Consider the following 12,210-nt stretch of genomic DNA (forward strand, 5'->3'; position numbering starts at 1 on the left):
TTAAACTGGAGCCTACACACTCTCAGGGATGTATGGTGTTGTGGTACAGTGTAGGCAAAGCCACAGGACAAACATACTTTATAATGCTATAAATAAGAGCATAGATACAGTATGGAAAAGAATATATAATTTAAAACAGATATTACTGGGTCTACTTTAGTGGGGAAAAATAAGAAAATTCTTGCCTTGGTTAAATCTCAAAATTTTATCCACTAGTCTTTTTTTTTTTTTTAAAGTTGAAATTTTCAATTGAGATAACTAGATTCATATGCAGTTATAATATATGCAGAAGTGATATGGAATGGTCCCTTGCACACTTTCCCCAATACTCCAGTGTTAATGTTTTGCAAAACTGTAGTAGAATATCACAACCAAGGTATTGACATTGAAACAACCTTCTGATTTTATTCTGATTTGCCCAGTTTTACTGGTACTCACTTGTCTATATATGTGTGTTTATGTCTATGTGTTAATTAAGTTTTATACAAGTTGACCACATGTAGGTTCATGTATCTGTCACTACAGTCAAGATATTGAAAAGTTCTACCACCACAAAGACCCCTCATTTTGCCCTTTAAAACTGTCCTACCACCCTCTTGGCCTTCCCTCCCTGTCCCAAATCTCTGGCAATCACTAATCCTCTATTTCTGAACTTTTGGAATTTCAAAATGTTATATAAATAGAATTGTATAAAATGTGTCATTTTGGGAATGGGCTTTTTTTGTTCAGTATAATTCCCTGAAGATTCATGCAAGTTCTTGTGTATATTAGAGATTTAGTCTTTACTGCTGAGTATTTTTTCTGTGTTTATATATAGCAAATCTTGTTTGACCATCTACCTCACAAAGGATGTCTGGGCTGTATCTAGATTTTGTCTGTGCAGATCAAGCTGTAATGAACATTTGTGTATAGGTTTTAGTGTGAACTTAAGTTTTCATTTCTCTGGATATATGCCCATGTGTGAAATTGCTGGGTTGTATGTCTAGTTGTGTGCCTCATTTTTTAAGCAAATGCCAAACTGTTTTCCAAAGTGGCTGTGTCTATGAGAGTAATCTAGTTGCTTTACATCCTTGCCAGCATTTTCTTTTGGTGTTTGCCCCTATTTTTTCTTTTAGTCATTCAGACAGGGGTGTAGTGATGCCTTATTATGATTTTAATTTGCATTTTCCTCATGAGAGATGGTGAATGACATTTTATATGCTTATTTTCTGTTAGTACATCCTCTTCAGTAAACTGTTTGTGTCTGTTGCCCATTTTCTAATTGGACCATTTATACTTTAACTAGTGAGTTTTGAGACTTGTTTATGTAATCTAGATACTAGTTTTAGATAATATGGTTTGTATTTATTTCCTTCAAATATGTAGCTTATCTTTTCATTTTTTTCACATAGAGCAAAAGTTTAAAATTTTGTGGAAGTCTGATTTATCAGTTTTTCTCTTTATGGCTCATGGTTTTGTGTTAAACCGAAGTACTCTTTGCCTATCCTTGGATCCTGAAGATTTCGTTGATTTTTTCCTAAAATTTTTATAATTTTTTAAAAAATTGAAGTATAGTTGACTTACAATATTCTATTAGTTTCAGGTGTACAATAGTAATTTGACATTTTTATAGATCATACTTCATATTAAGTTTGATGAAATATTGGCTATATTCCCTGTGCTGTACATTACATCCTTGGAGCTTACCTATTTTATACTTGATAGTTGGTACTTCTTGATTCTCTTCACCTGTTTTGTCCCTCCCCTCATTATATTTTGTTTTACTTTTAAGTATGTAATCCATTTGAGTTAATTTTCATATATGTTGTGAAGATTAGTTTGAGGTTATTTTTTTTTTTTTGCCTTTGACTATCCAGTTGATCCAGCACTGTTGATTCACTACTCTGCTGGTACATGACTCCACTTTCAAATTAAAATATATTGGTGAAAAAAATGGTAAAGCACCTATAAATTAAGATTTTTAATATTTGTCTCTGTAGGCAGGTCTGCCTTACTCAGTGAGTACTTAAACAGTTTTAAGTGTGGCTGTTTGCATCATTAGAAGTTTGAAGTCAGAATCTGTTTGGTATTATTATCTTGGCCTTTTGAATATATGTATATATGATTGAAATTTCTTACCTATCCTACCATCAGGTGAATCCCAGACCTTGTTGGCAGCAGCAGTTGAGAGAGAACGTGCGGCCACAGAAGAACTTCTTGCTAACAAAATTCAAATGTCTTCCATGGAGTCACAGAATTCTCTCCTAAGACAAGAAAATAGTAGATTTCAGGCTCAGCTAGAATCAGAGAAAAATAGGTTAAGAAAACTAGAGGATGAAAATAATAGGTGAGCATGTTTCTTGAGTGTTATTCTTGATAGTTTCTTGACATTTTAAAGCACTTAAAAAATATGCTGTTGGTTTTTAACTCCATCGCACGGAGAACTGGAAATATATACTTTTAGTGTTTAAAGTCAGAGTCATTAGTAATAGGATGTGGAACCAAGTTCGGTGTGGGATTCACTGCGCCTTGTATAGTCTCTTGGACAAGTGTGGCATATTCTGAATGTATTTGCATTTTCTAGGAAAAAGATTCGTTGCTTTAATCAGATTTTTTTGAAGGAGGCTGTGACCATAAAGTAGTTGAAGACCACACACTGGAGTTATTTGTATATGACAAGGGTTTAAGCATTATTCCACTCTTCCTAAATAAATGTCTGGGCTCTTTGGAAATCAGAAGCTGTAAAATCCATCTTTGTTAAGTTAATTAAGGCTGCGATGATGGGTTTTATCCTGTGAGTTCTTTGGAAGTTTTACTTTTTAAAAACAGTAGTCAAAGAAAAATGATTTATAAAGTAAAGAATATGAACTTTTGCAGACATTTTCGTAGAACTCCGTAATGCTTTTGTAGAATCTGAACATGTTAATATTATGGAATGGTGGTATTCAAAATTCTGTTTAGGAAGTCTCTTTTTAAATGAAATCTTAACCCTAAGAACCAAAAAATACACAGACATGGTAATTTAGCTTCTGAATAAAACCCAGGTCATCTGGAAAATACAGTTTGAAAATCAAGCTGATAATAAAAATGACTACTAAATATGTAACTGGAGGTAATATAGCAGTATGTTTTTAATAGTCTCTACTATCATCTTTTTTTGTTTAATTCCCTTTGGCGTAATAGGTACCAGGTTGAATTAGAAAACCTAAAAGATGAATATGTAAGAACACTTGAAGAGACAAGGAAAGAAAAGGTATTTCTATTAGTGTTCACTTACCTCTTAGAACTTCCGTTAGAGAATGGTTGGGAATGCTAGCAAGTTAATGAGATGACAACATAAAATGGGTGATGTTTCTGCTTTTGGTACTTGGGTCTTTAGTAGTAGAACAAATAAGACTCTATACCTTATATTCCTAATTTGGAGACTGACTTACGATGATGATGACTTAGTTTCACAGAAATAACCTGACTGTCTCTCTCCATTAGACACTGTTGAATAGTCAGTTAGAAATGGAGAAGATGAAAGTTGAACAAGAAAGGAAGAAAGCAATTTTCACTCAAGAAGCAGTAAAAGAAAAGGTATTAAATTTTGTTATTTTGTTTCTTTTTTGATGTAACCAGTTAGTAGCTGTTGGGATTAGTCATTGTTTTGTAATTCAAGCTAAACTTTTTTTTTTTTTAATAATTATTTATTGTTATTTATTTGGCTGCACCAGGTCTTCTTTGCAGCATGTGGGACCTAGTTCCCCGACTGGGGATTGACCCAGGTCCCCTGCATTGGGAGCTTGATGTCTTAGCCACTGGACTACCAGGAAGTCCCCAAGCTAAACTTTATAAATACCATTTCTTAAGGTCTAAAGTCAGTAGAGTGATGAATTCTAGTAGTATAATCAGTGTTCTCCTCAGAGTAGATCCAAAGTAACTTGAGTTTATACAAAGAGACCTGTGATTTCTAGGAGTTGAATTATGGAACGTCTTGCCCCTTTTTAAATGAATTTTTTGGTCTCTCACTGATACTGATGCACCTCATTTGGCCCATAGGCACCTGGGAGTGAAACTGGTTTGTTCACTTTGTTTCTGGTTAATGAAGGTAATTTTTCTAAAGTGAGTTTCCTGTATTTAAAGGATAGAAGTATACTCAGTAATTAGCATAATATGTTAAATCCACCTATATGAACGTTGAGATTACCTTCTGAATTTATTTGGTTTAAAATACAGTAAAAATAAAATGGATAAGCCAGAAATGTTACGGTTTGTAAATCTTGGTAATCTTATTCTAGAGAAATATGTTTAATTGGTGGTATGTTATATAATATGAAATTCATATAGTTGCTCCATTAAAAACATTCACATTTCATTAAACATAAACCAAATTATATTGTATAATATAAATGAGTCCTGTGATGATTTGATCTTTTGTCTATACTTTTAAATTACTAAATATTGTGCTTTTGATAAGACTTCAGAAATCATATCTGTAACCATTTTATGAGGAAATTAGAATGAATCTTTGTTGTCATTGATCCTAGGAAGGTTTCTTTCTTTTTTATTTCACATTTTACCCTTTAATCTGAATTTAATTTTTTTTTTCTTTACACCCTAAGGAGCGGAAACCATTTTCTGTTTCTAGCACTCCTACAATATCACGTTCAAGTTCAATAAGTGGAGTTGATATGGCAGGCCTACAGACATCTTTTCTGTCTCAGGTGATGTTTTATTTCTTGTATGCATTCTTAAGTTGAATGATAATAAAGAGAGTGTGCAGGATAGTAGTTTGGCTCTCACCATGACCTTGGCATTCTATGAACAATTTATCTGCATTTTAGTAAGGGAGTGCTAATTGCACTGAGGAAATAGAGAAAATTTTCTGCCTTTAAGAAAATCATAGACGATTTAAAGCAAGAACTGACCAAATCATTTTGTTTGAACCTTGTGCATAGTCTATAGTAGCTGAATAACTAACTGTATGTACTTTCTTTAATTCACATAGGATGAGCCTCATGATCACTCATTTGGACCAATGTCTATGTCAGCAAATGGAAGCAATCTTTATGATGCTGTAAGAATGGGAGCGGGATCAAGCATTATTGAAAATCTACAATCTCAGCTGAAGCTAAGGGAAGGAGAAATTTCTCATTTACAGGTATTGTAAAAATGAAATGTGCTATACAATGCTATACAATGAAATTTTGAGGCTCAGTAAGTAGCATCCTTCATTTCCACCTGCTTTTTGAGCAAAATTGAGAAATAAAGTGATAGTGGCCTGTGAAGCCCCAAATAAACTGTGTATATTAACAATAAAGGCTGGTTGGAGCAAATAGCCAAGGATGAAAGTCAAATGGGTCTGCTGAGTGCCAGAATTTGGGAGACTGTCACAGAAAATGATAGGCTGGAGTAGGCCTCCCCACATGTGATAGGTAGCCTGCCTTAGTAAGACTTAGAGGCATCTAGAAGCAGAGAGCTCCTTGCAGGCAGCTTTTTCTAAACATGACAAAAGGGAAGTTGCTGAGCTGAGCATAGCCATTTAATTCTTCCCAGATTCACCTTGTAGATAAGTTACTTCAGCTCCCCCTATGAGGAAAGAACAAAGGTGATGAGAGAGATTAGAACTGTAACCTGCTATACAAAAAAGGAAACAGTTTGAGTGGGACATCCTTCTATCTCATCTTGCTTTTCATAAACTTAATGAGGTGAGAAATGTTAAAATGTTTTACTTACCTGTTTTCATTGTTAAACTAGATACACTCAAAAGTAGAACTTTTCTATTCTTATTTTATGATTTTAGTTAGGTGAAAATATAACTCATATTAAAGATGTCCTTGAATTGGAATAAAATAGATCAGCATGATCTTAATACCTTTTATGTTTATGTAGCCCCATGTAACGCTTGAGGGCACAAACAAACTTCTTTGGTAGTTGATGATAAGTTCTTACCAATATGACCTACACAGTTGGCACTACATTAAAGTTAGTTTTTGCTTCCCTGGTGGCTCAGTCAGTAAAGAATCTGCCTGCACTACAGGAAACCCGGGTTTGATCGCTGGGCTGGGAAGATCCCCTGGAGAAGGAAATGGCAATCCACTCCAGTAGTCTTGCCTGGAGAATCTTATGGACAGAGAAGCCTGGCAGGCTACAGTCGATGGGGTCGCAAGAGTCGGACACGACTTAGGGACTAAACCACAGAATAACTGAAATATATTGCTATTTCCTTAGATTTGAGAAAAATATAGAGTTGCATGTTACAAACAGATTATTAAATTTTCTTTAGTTCTTTCTCTGTCATAGTAAATCTAAATCCTGTGAATGATATACCATTGAGGAAAGTTGAAACTTTTTGTGCCACTATTTCCTTTTATTTAAGAAAGAGCTTGTTCTTGGTTATATATTCACATATCTACTTCTTAAAAATTAGCACATTATATATGTTTATATTAGTGGGATTATTAAACAAGATATATTTTGATTTAAATCACTTTCTGGTAATGTGCCTCAGCTAGAAATTGGCAATCTAGAAAAAACACGCTCCATAATGGCTGAAGAGCTAGTTAAATTAACAAATCAAAATGACGAACTGGAAGAGAAAGTGAAGGAGATACCCAAACTTCGAACACAGCTAAGAGTAAGTATTCTTCACTCTTATTTTTAGTTTACATGCACAGTGGTTTTTCACAATCATGTTTAGTCCCAGCATAGGAAAATAACTAGATTTCATTTGGCCAAGGCTTTAATAATCCTGAACTTTTTGCATGATCTGAGTAATATTTTATTGACTAATGTGAAATGTATCCTCACAATTAACATATTTGGCAATTGCTGTTAACCTATATATGAGAATATATTTTCTTTTGGGGTAAATGCCAGATAATACTTAAACTACAGGGAATCATACACTGAAATTGCATCAAATGTGCTGAAATTAATGGGAGAAAAGATAGATTAAGCTACATAGAGTGAGAATTGTAGATTTAGTGAAGAGATATGTGAAGATTAATAGCCATCTAGTCTAGTATTTTTTTTTAAGTCTTTTATTCTAACAGACTAAATTGCAAGTTTAATTTTTATGAGCGATGACTCTATACTTTTATTTAGATTGTAATGTCTTTACTGGTGGCATATTTATTATAATATAAATATAATATTAAAGATTTTCTGTACAGTTATTTAAAAGTTGTAAACAAATATATTTTATAGGATTTGGATCAAAGATACAACACTATTCTGCAGATGTATGGAGAAAAAGCAGAAGAGGCAGAAGAACTTCGATTAGATCTTGAAGATGTAAAAAATATGTATAAGACTCAAATAGATGAACTTTTAAGACAAAGGCTCAGTTAACATCTGCAAATTACATTCCCATCAAACTGAATGTAAACATTTAATATCTATGTGCAGATACCCAATAAATTCTTTTATAGAATTAGAAGGTGGAATTTACTGTAGTGTTCAAAAATTGAAAAAAATTCTTTTATAGTATATAGTAATATTTCCAGTTAAATTATTTTGTGCAATATTTGAACTTTATTTTTGAAACTATTCTTTAAAGATTTATTTTTTAAAGGGTTTTTTTTTTTTTTTTTTTTTTTGCCTTGAATAGCACAGAGATTTATTACTTTATCCTCATCAGTATGGTTAGGGAAGGAGAATGGTTCATATGTTGTATTGTAGATATATAACTAATTGTATCTATAATTTGTATGTTTTTGTATATATTGAGAACATTTAAAGAGTTATAGTAATGTTGACACTTTGAAATCTTTCGCACTTAAATCTTCAATATATCTTAATTACGATTCATGAATATGGACATTGTTTTCAAGTAAAAAATTACTAAACCTGCAGTTATTAAAATTTTGAACTAATTTTTTCTTTAAAAAACAGTCTCTGAAGTTTAAAAGGTAAATAATTAAAACTTACAAATTTTTGTGATCTTAAGTTTTATTTCAGTCAGATTTCACAATTAAGTCTGTAAAAACTTTGGTACCTATTTGGAGAAAGCTGTAGCTATTCAAAGTTATCTAGGCATAATTGAATAGTGGAAAAATCTTAAAAAGATTCTGTGATGACTTCGTTAACATTTTAGTGGTTTTTGAAGAGGTATTGTTTTACTACCCTATGAAATGAATCAAAAGAAATAAAATTACTAATGTAATTTTCTTTTTAATTGTTCACATTTTGTAAAGTCTTATTTTGGGCACATTAAAAGTGAATGTTGACATTCATAACAATATTCATAATAAAATAGAGAAATTATAGGAGTTAAATTAGACATTTTTGCAGTTTTCTGTAGTTTATCATTTAATTTTCTTCTTGGACCTTTAAAATAAAAAACGATATAGAATAGCTGAAAAAATAGCTATTCCTTCTCAGCTGTGTTTTAGACTTGTGAAATATTTTGATAGATTTTATTACTTAAAGTCATTTAGATGCCTTTACTTGAAAATAAGAACTCTCACTTCATTTTTAGTTACATTTTAAACACTAGAACTTTAGAGTATAGCTACAAGTAAGCCATGCTGAAGATTGTGGGATGCTTTTCAGGGCAATTCAAGTGACCTCATTTTTGTTCTTTTTGGATTCAAGACAGTATTTCTGTCATTGGATCTCTGATTTGTAGCATTTATAAATATTCTTTCAGTGTGAGCCAAATTCATAATATTAATCTACATTTTAGTGCTAAAAAGCAGTAAAATAGCTTTTCTTTCATTTTTATTAATATTCAGAGGTTGACAGAATGACAAAATTAACAATAGGAAATTTACAGAATTAGAAAATATGGGAAACATAAGTTGGAAAATTCTATCAAGTGTTTGAAACCAGAAGTTTAGGAATTATGAAATTGTTCTTTTATGGTATCCATTAATGAAGAGGGAAAAAAAACTTCAGTGGAGAGAAGATTGAGATAAAATTCCTTTACTTTTAAATTTTATAATATTAAACATTCTCTTTTCTTAATCCTTATTAACATTAATAAAATCAATTCAACTTAAAATTTTATGGTCTTTTTAGTTTAATTTTAAAATGACAGCAGCTATTTAATATTTAAGTCTTTGTATATTACCATATATTGTTCTTTATCCACAAATTAATAGCTGATATTCATACTGATTTGTTTCCTTATATGTTTAGATTTTTCAATACATCTATAAATTGAGAAAGTGTACTATTTGCTTTCTTGAAAAACTCCACTAAGTGGCAGAATACCTATTGGATATTGGTTGCTGTATTTTGCTGTTTGTCATTAAAAATTATCTATCCATATTCTAGAAAATATTTGTATGTTAATAGATAAGAAAATAGTTTGCAGTCAGGCGTTTCCATTCTTGAAAGAAAATAGATAGTACAAATCATAACAATGTTAAGAATATTAAAAAAAAGTAAAAAGTATGAACATTGTTGTTTCCATATAGACAAGTAAGCACAGATTATGGGCATCATTCTGACTCTTGGGAATCTAAGTTGAGAGTACCATTTCTTTCTTTTTCTTTGTCTCTTTTTAGAGAACTTCCAATTGTATAGTGTGTAGCATGTGGGGATGCATCAAATCTTTGGTTTTTAAGATATTCTAAATTTGGGAAATTTCTGACCAAGGGAAACATGTAGTTTAAGTAAGTGAAAAGAAAAGTTCAGGAAAATTTTTCTCTTATAATTCTTCATTTGGCACTTGATTTATTAATTGAAAATTTTATTTAAATAATTTTAATTAAAAGTATGTGATTTATAATATATAGAAAATAGACACAAGAAAAATAGAAAATGACTATAGATACATTATCTTGTTTTACTACTCTTTGTCTAGTATGTGTACATGTATGTTCTAACATATCATAATTTTTCATTTTCATTTAAGAGTCTAATTTCCCTAATCTTGTTCAGTTTTAAAATATAACAACTTTAACTTCATATTTTGTAAAGGGCTAAAAGTGTGATTTAAAACTACTTGATATTATATTTTAATTGATAATATATTTTAATTCTAAATGAAAGATAATGTAAATAATAAGCATGGTTCTGATTTGAATAAAGATTTTAAAGTAGTAGTAATGTATTTCATTTTTAACATGATTTAGATTGGTCAGTACCAATGAGTGAAAACAGTTCTGTTTTATGAAGATAGATGACTGTATAACTTTGAAATTCTTTTTTTAAGAAAATGAGGTTAAGTCCAGATTTTTTATGAGTTATTTTACTCAGAGTTTTATAAGAATTAAGCATAGTTTTCCTAATGAAGATATGTTTTTGGAAAATATAATTGTAAGAATTTACCTTCTTGTATAATTACTGTAAGGATGACTTGTTTCTTTTTAAGGTCTTAAACTGTATCAAGATATTCTTCTAAAAGTCTTAAAATATTTCTGTATTCAAATAACAGATATAATCAGTATCAGTTGTGTCCGACTCTTTGTGACTCCATGAATGCCAGGCCTTCCTGTCCACCACCAAGTCCCGGAGTTTACCCAAAGTCATGTCCATTGAGTCAGTGATGCCATCCAACCAACCATCTCATCCTCTGTCGTCCCCTTCTCCTCCTGCCCTAAATCTTTCCCAGCATCAGGGGGTCTTTTCCAGTGAGTCAGCTCGTCGCATTAGGTGGCCTAAGTATTGGAGTTAGCTTCAGCATCAATCCTTCCAATGAATATTCAGGACTGATTTCCTTTAGGATGGACTGGTTGGATCTCCTTGCAGTCCAAGGGTCTCTCAAGAGTCTTCTCCATCACCACAGTTCAAAAGCATCAATTCTTTGGCGCTCAGCTTTCTTTATAGTCAAAACTCTCACATCCATACATGACTACTGGAAAAACCATAGCCTTGACTAGACAGACCTTTGTTGGCAAAGTAATGTCTCTGCTTTTTAATATGCTATCTAGGTTGGTCATAACTTTCCTTCCAAGGAGTAAGCATCTTTTAATTTCATGGCTGCAATCATCTGCAGTGATTTTGGAACCCAGAAAAATAAAGTCAGCCACTATTTCCACTGTTTCCCCATCTATTTCCCATGAAGTGATGAGACCGGATGCCATGATCTTAGTTTTCTGAATGTTGAGCTTTAAGCCAACTTTTTCACTCTCCTCTTTCACTTTCATCAAGAGGCTCTTAGTTCTTCACTTTCTGCCGTAAGGGTGGTGTCATCTGCATATCTGAGGTTATTGATATTTCTCCCAGCAATCTTTTTTTTTTTTTTCCCCAGCAATCTTGATTCCAGCTTGTGCTTCTTCCAGCCCAGCATTTCTCATGATGTACTCTGCATATAAGTTAAATAAGCAGGGTGACAATATACAGCCTTGACGTACTCTTTTTTTCTATTTGGAACCAGTCTGTTGTTCCATGTCCAGTTCTAGCTGTTGCTTCCTGACCTGCATACAGGTTTCTCAAGAGGCAGGTCAGGTAGTCTGGTATTTCCATCTTTTTCAGAATTTTCCACAGTTTGTTGTGATCCACACAGTCAAAGGCTTTGGCATAGTCAATAAAGCAGAAATAGATGTTTTTCTGGAACTCTCTTGCTTTTTCAATGATCCAGCGGATGTTGACAATTTGATCTCTGGTTCCTCTGCCTTTTCTAAAACCAGCTTGAACATCTGGAAGTTCATGGTTCATGTTATTGTTGAAGCCTGGCTTGGAGAATTTTAAGCATTACTTTACTAGCCATGTGAGATGAGTGCAATTGTGCAATAGCTTGAGCATTCTTTGACATTGCCTTTCTTTGGGACTGGAATGAAAACTGACCTTTTCCAGTCCTGTGGCTACTGCCAAGTTTTCCAAATTTGCTGGCATATGGAGTGCAGCACTTTGACAGCATCATCTTCTAGGATTTGAAATAGCTCAACTGGAATTCCATCCCCTCCACTAGCTTTGTTCGTAGTGATGCTTCCTAAGGCCCACTTGACTTCACATTCCAGGATGTCTGGCTTTAGGTGAGTGATCACACCATCATGGTTATCTGGGTCATGAAGATCTTTTTTGTACAGTTCTTCTGTGTAAGTATCCTCCATTCACAAGTTATTGTGACTTTATATTGCTGGTAATATTGAACTCTGCAACTTTGATCCTTTAAAATACTTTTAAGCTATAGCCATTCCCTTCTCCATGGGATCTTCCTGACCCAGGGATCAAACCTGGGTCTCCCGCATTGCAGATAGATTCTTTACTGCCTGAGCCATCAGGGAAGCCCTGTTGCCTTTACATATACTCAGTTAACCTTTAGCAAATCAAGATCCTTTAACAAGACAGAATGGA

The 12,210-nt window shown here is 32.8% G+C and overlaps 1 protein-coding gene across 1 annotated transcript in view; it reads left to right on the plus strand.

Annotated features, from left to right (window-relative positions):
• Positions 1–10,016, plus strand: part of TMF1 (TATA element modulatory factor 1) — a 30,838-nt gene extending 20,822 nt beyond the window's left edge. The window contains exons 11-17 of the mRNA XM_043886992.1: positions 2,134–2,326; positions 3,163–3,232; positions 3,466–3,558; positions 4,584–4,685; positions 4,970–5,122; positions 6,473–6,598; positions 7,171–10,016. Of these exons, the coding sequence (XP_043742927.1) occupies positions 2,134–2,326; positions 3,163–3,232; positions 3,466–3,558; positions 4,584–4,685; positions 4,970–5,122; positions 6,473–6,598; positions 7,171–7,314 (881 nt within the window). The 3' untranslated portion in view covers positions 7,315–10,016. The remainder of the gene's footprint in view (positions 1–2,133; positions 2,327–3,162; positions 3,233–3,465; positions 3,559–4,583; positions 4,686–4,969; positions 5,123–6,472; positions 6,599–7,170) is intronic.
• The last annotated feature ends 2,194 nt before the right edge of the window (positions 10,017–12,210 follow it).

Source organism: Cervus elaphus, chromosome 24, assembly GCF_910594005.1.
Source record: "Cervus elaphus chromosome 24, mCerEla1.1, whole genome shotgun sequence".
NCBI classification, from domain to species: Eukaryota; Metazoa; Chordata; class Mammalia; order Artiodactyla; family Cervidae; genus Cervus; species Cervus elaphus.